Source organism: Convolutriloba macropyga, chromosome 14, assembly GCF_964194025.1.
Source record: "Convolutriloba macropyga chromosome 14, txConMacr16.3, whole genome shotgun sequence".
NCBI lineage: Eukaryota > Metazoa > Xenacoelomorpha > Acoela > Convolutidae > Convolutriloba > Convolutriloba macropyga.
In genome coordinates this window covers 17,496,916-17,509,551 of record NC_134481.1, presented here as the reverse complement: position 1 = coordinate 17,509,551, position 12,636 = coordinate 17,496,916, and the positions used below count along the sequence as shown (strand labels likewise).

The following is a 12,636-nucleotide window of genomic DNA, read 5'->3' as shown; positions in this document are numbered from 1 at the left end:
TTCACGCTTGATTTTTGGATTGTTTTGAATGATTTGAACTGCACTCGTTCCGAAATTAAGTCTGTTGCTGAAATAAAGGAAAAATTTTTGATAGCTATGCGGCGACAGTATAGCGATGCTGTTAGTAGTCTCTTGTGTTGGTTGAAAGAATTTGGATTATATTGGGGAGCCGTCGTCTTCATATAAAATTTTCATCTGATGGCTAAAGCTTCATATAACATTGTGAAACTATTTGATTTCGAAATTTACAGATTTTTGAATCTCGTCCTTCTTTGTCATTGGATTTGCCGATCTGTAACTTTATCTCATTAATGAGAGGTCGCAGCTGGTTTATGGGGAACTAGAAGTGAATATGCTAGTGGTCATAGTTTTTATCTAATGTTTTTGTTTACTTAGAATTTTTTTTTACTGTTTTGAGTGATTTGAATTGCCAGCATTCAGAAATTAAATGTCTTGCTATATTAAAATCAATTCTGAGCGATCAATAAAGTTTCTGATGAAGAGAGAATTGAATACGGTGGAGGTGCGCCCAAGGTTGCTCATAATGGCGGTGCACCCAACAATGTATACGTGAGTCAAATTTTATTAATGTTCACATTTTAAGAGAATTATGCTTGATAATAAATCAGCTGACATGTAATTGAGTATTTTGATATCTATAAAGGTGCAAGATTTAGGATGTACTGAATATTTCTTGCTGATGTTTTTCCAGGACAGTTTATTTCCTTTTTGCTAACTATGACAGTATTAAATCCAGGAAAACTTAAGTTAGAGAATCAGCACTGATTGTTCAAACTTTTTAATTGCTCTTGAACGAAGTTCATAGCAATTATTGTAAACGTGTGTCTTTTTTATGCAAAATTTTCGATTGACAATTTTGACTTTTCAAGAGACTTTTACGCCCATGACTTTTTGCGTTTCGCGTGATCTAAAATTCTCTCTCAATCACAATTTCAAGCAGCTGAACTCAATTGGCGGCAATTTAATACTAAAAGTCAAATGAAAAGTGCGCCGAAACTGGTGCCATTTCTTACTTTAAATCTTAATAGTGGTATATGTTAACCTCTAATTTGTTATTTGAAGCCCACTATTAAACTTCTGAGTCCCATTTATGCTCCCTCTTGCGCCCGACTGAAGCAGGCTGCAATTGATTAGGGCTCCCACTAGTCGTTCGAGAGCAATTATTCCGACGTTTAGTCGGTTATGTTTAATAGCCGCCCTCACCTTCTCAGCCGGCTATTATAGCGCTCCTATTTTTTTACAATTCAAAGAATTTGAATTGTAATGAGGCGATGTGTTTTTTTTAAAGATGTGTTCACACATTTTTCAATGACTTTCATCTTTCAAAACGGGATAAACAGGTAAAGCACAGTGGGCAATAAGTTTCATTAGAGGCCCGAAGTAAGCTTCAGTAGGCCTTCAATTGCTTAGAGTGGTGCAGCTGCTGGGATGGCCTTAATTAAAGGTTAACAGGTCATTTTTAGTAGGTTTTGGGCTCAAAATGTTGCATTTTTTTATGTTTTTTTGGTGATTTTTTTATTTTTTTTTAGTCTTACGTTGAAGCTTTTGAAAATTGATGAAGGCCTTTTAAGAGACAAAATAATTTGTTATGACCATTTTATGAGCTATATATTTTGGTACTACAAATACAAACTTGCAAAATGATACTAATTTTTGCAATTTTTTTCAAGTTTTTTGAAAATTTTTGTCATATATTGAGTTTTTCCAGCTTCAGAGGCCAGGAAATGTCCTTTGTGGTTTGACAATAGAGCACTGCATGGTTTGTAGTAATAATGGGTTGATTTTCAACATTTTAATGTCTCGAAATTTGGCATTTTATAAAAAATTGCAATTTTTTCAAGGTTTTCTAAAGTTTTTGTCAAAGTTCGATATTTGTCCACTCTCAAGTGCCAGAAAAACCTATTCCACGGTCTGATAAAAAGTTACTGCATGGTTGTTGGCTTCAATGGATTTGTTATCGACAATTTAGTTTTCGAATTTTAGAACTTTTTTGATAATATCTTATTATCAAAAAGGGTGTGGTAATATGTTATAAGATAGCTGCTAGGGGGCAATTGAACGGTTTTCAACATTTAAATAGAACGAATTTCTATTTTTTGAAGTTTGAGATTTATTCTAAAAGTAAGTGCCTATCGATCTTTGAGCCAATGAATTTTTTAACGCTTGGAATGGGGTTAATGGATAGCCTCTAGAGACACAGAAATGATTCTGAAAATATTAATATTACAATTTTCAGCATTTTTTTTTCAATTTTGCAATTGATTTCATTTTTTATATTTTTTGGTCATTTTAGAGCTAATCGATCTTCAAGGGCCAGTGAATTTTTTCAGGTCATGCAGATATAATACTGGACCGATTTAAAAAACAAAAAAACGATCTTGAACATATTTTTGAAACATGTTATTTTAAAGGCATGAAATTTTGCCTAAGGGAAAAAAGCTTCAAGAGTTTTAGTAATGAGTATATTTTTGTTCAGTTTGATTGATTTAGTTTCTCAATTTTTTGAGATGATTTTGTTTGTGTTTTGGCTTTGTTCGATTGATCTGCTGGTCTGGTAGAGTACTTTAAAGCTTTGCATTCAATTCTTTTAATTGTATTTCAGGAATTGTCCTATGTTTTTTTACTTCGTCGAACTTTTTTTCGCTTTACCCATTGAGTGAAATCTTTTTGACTTCTCTCGGCTAGTTTCACTCTTCTGTCATTCTGCTCAAAGTCCTCTTAAATAGCAGCTGCTCAGCAAAGCAAAGCAAACAGTGAAGAGAGTCATTAAAAAAAATTATTATAAAATTATTCATAAAATAATAGAAACGGGATAAACCCATAAAGCCCATTTTTAGATGCCCGGTACTTGAACTTTGTTCTCATAAGTTTTTGTTACTATCTATAATCCTTATTGGTATTGATACTAGACCCTGTAGCCTCTCACTGAGAGACAGGAGTATGTTCATTACGAAATCACATTAAAATAAATCGCACTTAAAAATGTTTTTATACAAAAATCAATTTTTTTTGATATTTTCTTTTCTTTCAATCCCAATGGAGTTATGGGAATCAACGACGGCTATTTTCGGCAATCTGCCGGGTACGTTTTTACTAGCAGGGAAGCGATATTATTGGCCTTCTCTTGGTTTTTTTACAATTCAAAGATTTTGAATTTTACTGGGCGGCTGTATTGTTTTTAAGATCTGTTCACGCATTTTCGTGATTTTTGAAGTCAAACTGGAGTAGTGATTATGGTCATGCCGAAACAGAAAGAGTAGAAAAGCGATTATTTTTGCGGTGAGAAATTGTTTCACTCTAGTTTTAAAGAGAAAAGAGTTTTTGAACAAAAGTTCGCTTTCTCGCGAGTGGTTTTTTGTTCACATGCGGCAATTTCACTTTGATTTTGTTTTTTTTTTCGATTTTTCGGATCGGACTTTTTTCTAAATAGTTTTCGCAATCCATTCAAAGTTACTTCTAGGCCGTTTTTTTTGTTTGAATCAAATTTCGCTTTCTCGCTTGTGGTTTTTTGTTCACATGCGGCAATTTCACTTTGATTTTTACTGTTTTTTTTATTTGTTGGATTGTTTTATTTTTCTAATTTGTTTTCCAATCTATCCATAGTTCATTCCAGGCCTAATTTTTGTACTTGAACCAAATTTTTTGTTTTTGCTAGTGGTTTTTTGTTCTCATGCGGCATTTTGCATTGATTTTCTTTTTTTTACTATTTTTTTTTCAAATCGTCTTTTATTCATTTATGCATTTTTGATTGAATTGCGTACTTGACGTCATTTTCTATTCTTAGTGGAGCAAATTTTGTTTGCTTCGTTCTTTTGAATGGTTAAGTTTTTGGTCACACGTGACTCACCCCACTCTCAGAAATGACTTTCCTCACTTTCAAATGGACTTCACTGCTTTAATTCATGAAGATAGTGTCAGCTGAGTGTTTGTAACTCTAATTGAAGGTTATTTGAGAGCAGCTACTAGGATTAATATGTTATGCAGATTCGGAATTAAAATAGAACATCTCAGCAACTAACAAAAGAAGAGAAATTTTTTTTTGGTCTGTTTCATTGCTGTCGAAATTTGAAGTAAATATTTTAATTGTTTGTCTTTTATGTGAATTTGTTGCTTGACTGTTTTCTTCTAGAACATTCTTTATTTTTTGAATGACCTTTTCAGAACATTCTTTTGATTTCGCTTCTTGAGTGGCTTTCACGCTTGATTTTTGGATTGTTTTGAATGATTTGAACTGCACTCGTTCCGAAATTAAGTCTGTTGCTGAAATAAAGGAAAAATTTTTGATAGCTATGCGGCGACAGTATAGCGATGCTGTTAGTAGTCTCTTGTGTTGGTTGAAAGAATTTGGATTATATTGGGGAGCCGTCGTCTTCATATAAAATTTTCATCTGATGGCTAAAGCTTCATATAACATTGTGAAACTATTTGATTTCGAAATTTACAGATTTTTGAATCTCGTCCTTCTTTGTCATTGGATTTGCCGATCTGTAACTTTATCTCATTAATGAGAGGTCGCAGCTGGTTTATGGGGAACTAGAAGTGAATATGCTAGTGGTCATAGTTTTTATCTAATGTTTTTGTTTACTTAGAATTTTTTTTTACTGTTTTGAGTGATTTGAATTGCCAGCATTCAGAAATTAAATGTCTTGCTATATTAAAATCAATTCTGAGCGATCAATAAAGTTTCTGTAGCCTATGTCTCCTTTCAAATCGTTTGCCTCGCTATTCGTTTGAGAGTGAGTCGCCCGACGTTGTTCGATTTATGTTTTTCTATGATTTGAGACTGCAGCTAAAATAATACCGATTCTGAGCGATGACCCTACATGGATCTGTTAGCGTTTAGGTTAATGTTATTAACTTTGATCCAACTGCTCTCGAGTTCGAACCCCTCCCCAGTCAGAAGTGTTTGCCACAAACGTATTCTCCCTTCCAGTTTGTTTGACTCGCAAGTCGCTGGAGATCAATTTTTCTGACGCTAATGAGTGTGTGTGTTTAGTATTGGTTACAGATCCTTTTGTGGTCAATGAAACATACCCAGTTTCCAGATTTAAAAATGAGACTGCTGTTTGTTGAAGTTTATTACAAAAATTGACAGAAAGACTGTTTCGTTTCTCAATAAATTCTAGATGATTATTTTAACTGCTCTATTACTTTTTAATTTTCTTGCGCAAAATTTTGTCTTTTGTTTGTTATCATTGGGGCAAACGTTTTTATTCTGAAAATTGTTTTTATAGCTGCGAAGCTGTAAGCTGAGCGTAGCTATATTGTGGTGCTCTTGGTTTTTTACAATTCAAAGAATTTGAATTGTATTGGGGCGCTGTCTTTTTTTACGACTCGAAGAGGAGTATTGGAGAAGTCCTTTTTTTTAATCAATTTTATTGGAGTGATTTTTGAAGCGGGAAATGAAACGCGTGAAAACATTTGGAGTGATTTTGGCGCTGAACAAAAGTAAAGAGCGGAGCGAAAAGAGAGTGGTTTTTGTTCATACCGCTGTTTTTGAGAGAGCGAGAAATTGATGTGTGAAAAAATTTTCTAAGCGAGCGAAATTTTTTTGTTCACGTGCGGCATTTTAAAGCAGTTTTTTCATTTATTTTGGTTAAGAGGTTTGGTTATGATTTTGTTTTAATTTTAGGCTGGTTTCGGTAGTGGTTTGAAGGTTTCTGGAAATTCATATGAATTTTATGATAATTCGGAGGTTTTTAATGTATTTTGCCGATTTTCGGGCTAATTTCTGGCGTTTTTTTGACGATTTTTTCGTTTTACGGGCTCAACTGGGTATTGAAGAAACCCCTTCTACTTGAGCAATTTCATGATAACAATTGGTTACAGTGTTGTGGGAAGAATCATTTTTTTGTTGAGAAATATGTCAAAAAAATGGTGAAAATTGGAACTATTTTTCTTAATTTTTTGCAGTTTTTCGTTTTTTTTTCTGTTTTTAGCTAAGTTTCTTTGCCTATTAGGACCTGCCCATTGTTTTGCGAGCATCTGGGTTTCCTATTGGCTGAAGGGAATTTTTCTTTGGATTTGTATGTTTTTGAAATATTAAAAAATGTATTAACTTTTTCCAGTTTTTCAGTAAAAGTTGTTTTTAAGAGCTATTTTTGCATAATTTTGGCCTAAAGTATTTTTTTTTCAAAATTCACATAAGTGGCTTTTGTAAGTACTAGTTGTTTTGATGAAGTTATTTTGGCAGAGATAGTTTTTTCGGGATCTCAATTTATAACAAAATTTGATCAGATTTTTTATCATACTTTAACAGATTTGATTTTATTGTTTTCACTTTTTTGTTTCATGACTTTGTTTCAATATAATCATAAATAAGTGAAGGCACGTTTTGTTTGATGAGTAGTTGGATGGCGTTTAAATGGGTTTTCACTTCGAGTCGTTTCCGGAATTCTTCCGGCTATGTTCTTTTTTAAGATCTGTTCACACATTTTCATGATTTTTGAAGTCAAATTGGAGTGGTGATTTTGGTCACGCTGAAACAGGAAATGGAGCGAAAAAGCGAGTGATTTTGCGGCGTGGCTTTTTTTCGCTCTAATTTTAAAGTAGAGTGAGAAAACGGTGTTTGAACAAAAATTCGGTTTCGCGGTAGTGGTTTTTTTGTTCACATGCGGCAATTTCACTCTGATTTTCTGTTTTTTTTTTCAATTTTTCGGATCGGATTTTTTTCTAAATAGTTTTCCCAATCCATTCACAGCTCATTCTGGACCTAGTTTTTTTGTTAGAATCAAAATTACATATCTCACTAGTGGTTTTTTGTTCTCCCTGGCAGCTTTTTGACATTGATTTTCTGTTTTTTTCATCTGATTTTTTTAGAAATGGTTTTCCCAATTCACTCATTGTCCGTTCTAGGTCTAGTTGTTTGTTAAGTCAATGAAAATTCTTTGAATTGTACGTCAAGACTTGTCCTGCTATGTTTTTTTGTTTCGTCGTCTGACGCTCTTTTTCGTTTTACATTTGTTCACACAGCAAAGCTGAAAAAGTCAAATTTTCTGAATGACTTCTTCCTCTCACTAACGGCATTTGCGCGCGTGACGTCATTTCTCACTCGCTTTAGATAAAGTTTTTAGGTTATTTGCGTGATTAGATTTTGATCATACGTGACTTAACTCACTCAATAAAATTACTTTTGCACTTTAAAACTTAAGTTTAAATTGAATTTGGAGGTCAAAGAAACTCATATGTGCAGTAAAGATCCCTAATAAGAGGCTTCTGTGGAATGAATTTTAACAAGCTTTATTAATTTATCGCTGAATGTTTTTTAGCCTAGTTTTTTTGAGCGGCGTCGATTTTTTTTTTCAATTTAGATCTGTGTCTGTTTCTATCTCTACTATATGGCACGCAGGTCTATTCTTTCGCAGCTATTCCGGCAATCTGCCGGCTATGTTTTATTGTTTAATTGTTTCTGCCGTCCGTTAGTTTTGTCTCTTTCCTTTTTTATTCATTTTGCGATCTCCTTGGTCTGTTTATAATTGCTCTCGAACGGTCATTTAGTTCTCGTAGAACGGTCGGAGGTCATTTAGTTCTCGTAGAGCCTTACGGATTGCTAGACTAAGTATGCGATTCACCAAAACTGTATAGGGGGGTACATAATTCATGGTATGATGGGCGGTTCTAAGAGTTTGACTACCCTCCACCCACTTAACACCCCTCACTTAATCCCCCACTAAGCCTCAGCCAGCTGGTCGTCTGCGAGCAGTTCGCACTTCTTAAGTCGGTTATGTTTTCTTGATTTGGTGCGCTGGAGTACATCATTGAAAAATATAAATCATTGAAGGAACAAGTTGCTCCAGCTAAAACATTATTAATACAAGAATAAACTTTCGGGTTACTTTTATTTTGAATTCGTTAATTTTGGCCCCTTCAGCTGATGACAATTATTTTTAACACTGATTGTTTACAGCTGTATAAGGGGAAAGCACAGCTGTCTTTCCAAATTCTGGAGACTCCTTATGTAAGTACTAACAAAGGTCTGTTCTACTACTGATTCTGTTAACCATGTAATCGAGATAGATCGTTTCTGTCCTGTATATCAGCCTCCTTATATCTGAAATTTCACAGCTGCAAAACATTTATGTCAAGTCATTGATTGACGTCAAGTCGCAATGTAAAAGTAAACCTTTTAAAAACCAACCTTTACGATTATGAGAAATCTACTCAACTGTTTCCTTGACGCCGATAGAATGTAATCATCTATTATTGGTTTGAACCAGGACTGTGGTATATTTTAACTGTTCGGGTCCAACTTAGGCAACATCAAGATGATGCCAAAGAGCAGTGAAATAAAAATCTTTTATCAGCCGACAGATAAAAAGGTATTAATGACAAGCATCTTTGGGGCACAAGCGAGATTACAAGTAATTTTCATGGGTCTATTGGCACTCTCAATAGCACAAAATTGTCCACAATGGGGGGGGGGGTGTAGATTTTGTTGCAAGTCTATAGTCAAATTATATAGTGTGAAGAGCTTGCATTTTTGTAAAATTACCCTCTTGCAAAGTTCGAAGCAATTATTGTAGTCATTTGTCTTTTTGTGAGTGTCCTCGTAGTCGTATGTAGAATTTTTCTTGAGCTATTTGATAATTTTTCTGGAATATTCGTGAGCTATTCGTCCTGAGAAACGGGGTAAAATGGTAACACCGGATGGTATTAACTGAACGGATCATCGAAGCTGCTGAGGAAGATCTTCATGGTTTGAAGGGTGATTTGAATCATTGTAGCTTTGGACAGCCCCCACACATCCCCACTCCTCCTGCAACTCCTCCTCACCCCAAATATCTGAACCCGCTCTTTTTCATTGTGGCTAGCCGCCCTTTCCTAAGCTTAAGCTAGCTACAACCAAAATTGACACCTATCTTGTTCAAGATTCATTCGCCCGACTGTCGTTGGTTTATGTAAATACAAACCATAGCGCAATAAAACCGTCAACGTGATTGATGTCAATGACATAAAACCAAGACTGAAATATCGAGAAAACAACTAAAATTTTGTCAATTGCATCGTTTTGTCTTTGTGAAAAAAATGTTCTAAGGATCTTTATAAATTAATTTCTCGCTTTGTACGCAATAACATACCCTTCGGTCTGATTTGTTTGAATTCTTTGCTTCTTAAAGTTTTAAATTCTGCTTGCTTTACAACATTTTTGTTTCAAGCGATATATGTGATCGAGATAGTTTGACCTAGTTCTAGGTAATCAATTAAATTATAACGACTTGAGGGATTTAAATTTGAAATTTAGTCATTGAAGTTTAATCATTGAACAACGTTGTTATTTAGTCGACTTTCTTCACGCATATATATGGAAACCCGTGGTCTTGTTATGCAATTTATCGCTTGACCGATTTTTGGTCTGTCACGTGTCTTTTTATGGAAATTTTGCTCGACCGTTTTGGCGTTTTGTTCCAGAACATTCTTTCATTTCTTGAGTGACATTTTGACTCTTGAGTTCTTCATTTTTGAGTCATCTAAATTTCTATCTTTCTGAAATAAAGCTGTTTCTATTATAAAAGCGAATGAGAGCGAATACATTCAAAGCCATTGTAGCTAAGTGGTTAAGATGTTCGACTGTTATACTGAAGGTCTGGATTCGAACACCTGTAGGGTCGGGATTTTTAAGCACCCATAAACTGTTCTAAGCTACACCCCCTATAAATTAAATTGCCACGCGACCACCTGTTGTTCTAGATTTCATCCGAGCAATTCGTCCGACGTTAGACTTTTTTGATTTTTTTAGACATCTCTTCGACTGAATGTTATAGTTTGTTGATCAATATCAGTCTAATGTTTAATTGCGCTCCAAAGAAGTTTATAGCAATTATATTCGTCCTGTCGGTCTTTTTATAGCTGCGAAGCTGTAAGCTGAGCGAAGCTATATTGCGGTGCTCTTGGTTTTTTGTTTCGTCGTCTGACGCTCTTTTTTCGTTTTACATTTGTTCACACAGCAAAGCTGAAAAAGTCAAATTTTCTGGATGACTTCTTCCTCTCACTAACGGCATTTGCGCGCGTGACGTCATTTCTCACTAGCTTGTGCAAAAGTTTTTAGGCTATTTGCGTGATTAGATTTTGATCATACGTGACTTACCTCACTCAATAAAATGACTTTTGCACTTTAAAACTTAAGTTTAGTTTGAATTTGTTTGAGGTCAAAGGAACTCATTTGTGCAGTAAGGGTCCCTAATAAGAGGCGTCTGCGGAATGATTTTTAGCAAGCTTTATTAATTTATCGCTGAATGATTTTTACCTAGTTTTTTGAGCGGCGTCGATTTTTTTTCAATTTAGATCTGTATCTGATTCTATCTCTATTATATGGCACGCAGGTCTATTCTTTCGCAGCTATTCCGGCAATCTGCCGGCTATGTTATGGAATTTTATGATTGACCGTTTTTTCGTCTCACCCATTTGACGTTTCGTCATTAAAAACGGTATTAAACAGGTAGCGCCCAGCGGGCAATAAGTGCTCTTAGAGCCTTTTGGCTCACTAGTCTCCAAGTATGCGATTCACAGAAACTGTTTTGGAGACTTATACTTATGGCTTGAAGAGGGGTTCATAGAGATTGACCCCACCCCTCCCTCTTTCCAAAACACCCCCAACCACCTCAGCTCCCTCTCACTTTACCCCCCCCCCCCCCCAATCCCCACCCCTGCAAATTGTTCTGGCCGTAAGGGCCCCGTGCAGCCAAAAACCGCCCTCCCACCATTGCCCCATCTTCATCAGCCCCCCCCCCCCCCCGCATACTCACCCGTGCTCTCCGCCCTCTATTCTCACCTCACTCATTTAGCTACAGCTAGCCTCCCCAAAAACTTCAACTGGCTCCCGACGAATCCATCTGCTCACTATGTTCAAGAGCAATTGGCCCGACGTTAGGCGGTTGTTTTTAGGCTATTTAAACTAATATCAGAGTAAAAGTAAAAATTTGTCTGTTGATGTAGGCAGATGGAAACTTAGCTTTAACTCTGGCAGAAAAACGACCAGTTCTCTTCTTACTCATTAAAGTAATTTGTACAAATTGTTCTTAGTCCTGTGTGTCTTTCTTTCTTTTTAAAACTATTTTTTGTGTGTATGTTATTTAATTGCTCTCAAACGAAATTTGTAGCAATTATGTTAGTCTTGACGATCTTCTTTATGCGAATTTTTGCTTGAACAATTTTTTGTCTTAACCATTTGACTTTTCGGGCATTCAGTACTCTTAGAGCTTTTCAGCTCACTAGTCCCCAGGTATGCGATTCACAAAATCTGTTTTGGAGACTTATACTTATGGTGTGAAGGGCGGTTCTTAGAGGTTGAGGAATCACCTCCCCGCACTTTTGCCTCCAACCCTGTTGCCCCATCCCCCCGTGGCTAGCTACTAGCAAAGCCAGCCGGTCGTTTGAGAACAATTCGCCCGACAATAGTTGGTTATGTTTAAGTTTTCTTACATGGCTTTTAGAGCTTGAATTTTTACAGCTCTGATATATTAAGTGTTTAAGCAAGAAGCTTTTGATTTTGGAAATATTATCACCAAATTTTTTTTTCAAAATTGAGAAAGTTTTTTCTCAATGTTTATTGTAGCTGAGAAGCTGTAATCTGAGCGTAGCTATATTGTGGTGATCATCGTCTGACGTTTGCTGTTTCGTCGTCTAGCGTTCTGTTTTTTTAATAGCTGCACAGCGATAGCTGGGGCTATTATTGGCTTTATCTTTTTTTAAAAATTCGTCAAGGTTTTTGTTACAACCATATAACGACACTATCACTCCAAATCTTCTTTTTGTTCATTCGTTCTCGCAATTTTGACTGAATTGCGTGCGTGACGTCATTTTTGGCTCTGAGTGGAGCGAGATTTTTTTGTTCATTTGTGTTTTTGGTGGTTAAATTTTTGATCACACTTGACTTACCTGACTCACAAAAACGACCTCTTCACTTTGAAATTGACTTTTATGTACTTTAATTCAAAGAGATAATGTCAAATGGGTATGTGTCACTCTAAATGAGGGTTATTGGAGAGCAGCTAATAGAAGAAGCAATAATATATACAGATTCGTAATCAATATATCTCACTTTCTTTGGTCAATTTTTCTTTGGTCTGTTCCTGTTACTATCTTTTTGAGACTGCAGATCTACGAAGTTATTGCAGCTATTCTCTGGCAATCTGCCGGCTATGTTTTATATTTGTTCACACAGTGTTTTATGTTGAAAGTCAAATCGGTTGATTTAGTTCAGATGATGTGTAATAGAAGGTCACTTATAAAAAGGATGCTGCGGTATAAAATTGAATCAGCCAAATCAGTTTATCGCAGAAAGGTTTTCTTAAACTTTTAAGAGGCGTCGGTAACTACAACTCAAATCTTTATTTTTTGATCTATATTCTACAGCACTTAATTCTGTTTCGCAATGTGACGTCTATTTTTCTTTTGGGTGAGGTGCCAACGCTTACCTTCCTGAGTTATTGTGTGTTCCAAAATGCTGTTAATAATTGATTGCCATCGTTAATTCTTCGCAATTCTTTTTGCCTTGTTGGTATTTTATGCCCTTTTTGTACGACCGATTTTTTTTTGTCTGACCGTTATTTGCTTCCGACCAACAAATTTTGGGACTTATTGTCTTGATAATTTGTTATCGTGTGATTATAGACTTGC

At 35.5% G+C, this 12,636-nt stretch overlaps 2 protein-coding genes across 3 annotated transcripts in view; one reads left to right on the top strand and one right to left on the bottom strand.

Annotated features, from left to right (window-relative positions):
• The window catches only part of LOC142353108 (MAP kinase-activated protein kinase 2-like), a 256,806-nt gene that overhangs the window by 157,000 nt on the left and 87,170 nt on the right, over positions 1-12,636 (bottom strand). The gene's annotated exons all lie outside the window — the stretch shown is intronic.
• LOC142353115 (sodium/hydrogen exchanger 9-like) overlaps positions 1-12,636 on the top strand; it is a 62,020-nt gene that overhangs the window by 43,143 nt on the left and 6,241 nt on the right. The window contains exon 14 of the mRNA XM_075405323.1: positions 7,928-7,978. Within this exon, the coding sequence (XP_075261438.1) occupies positions 7,928-7,978 (51 nt within the window). The remainder of the gene's footprint in view (positions 1-7,927; positions 7,979-12,636) is intronic.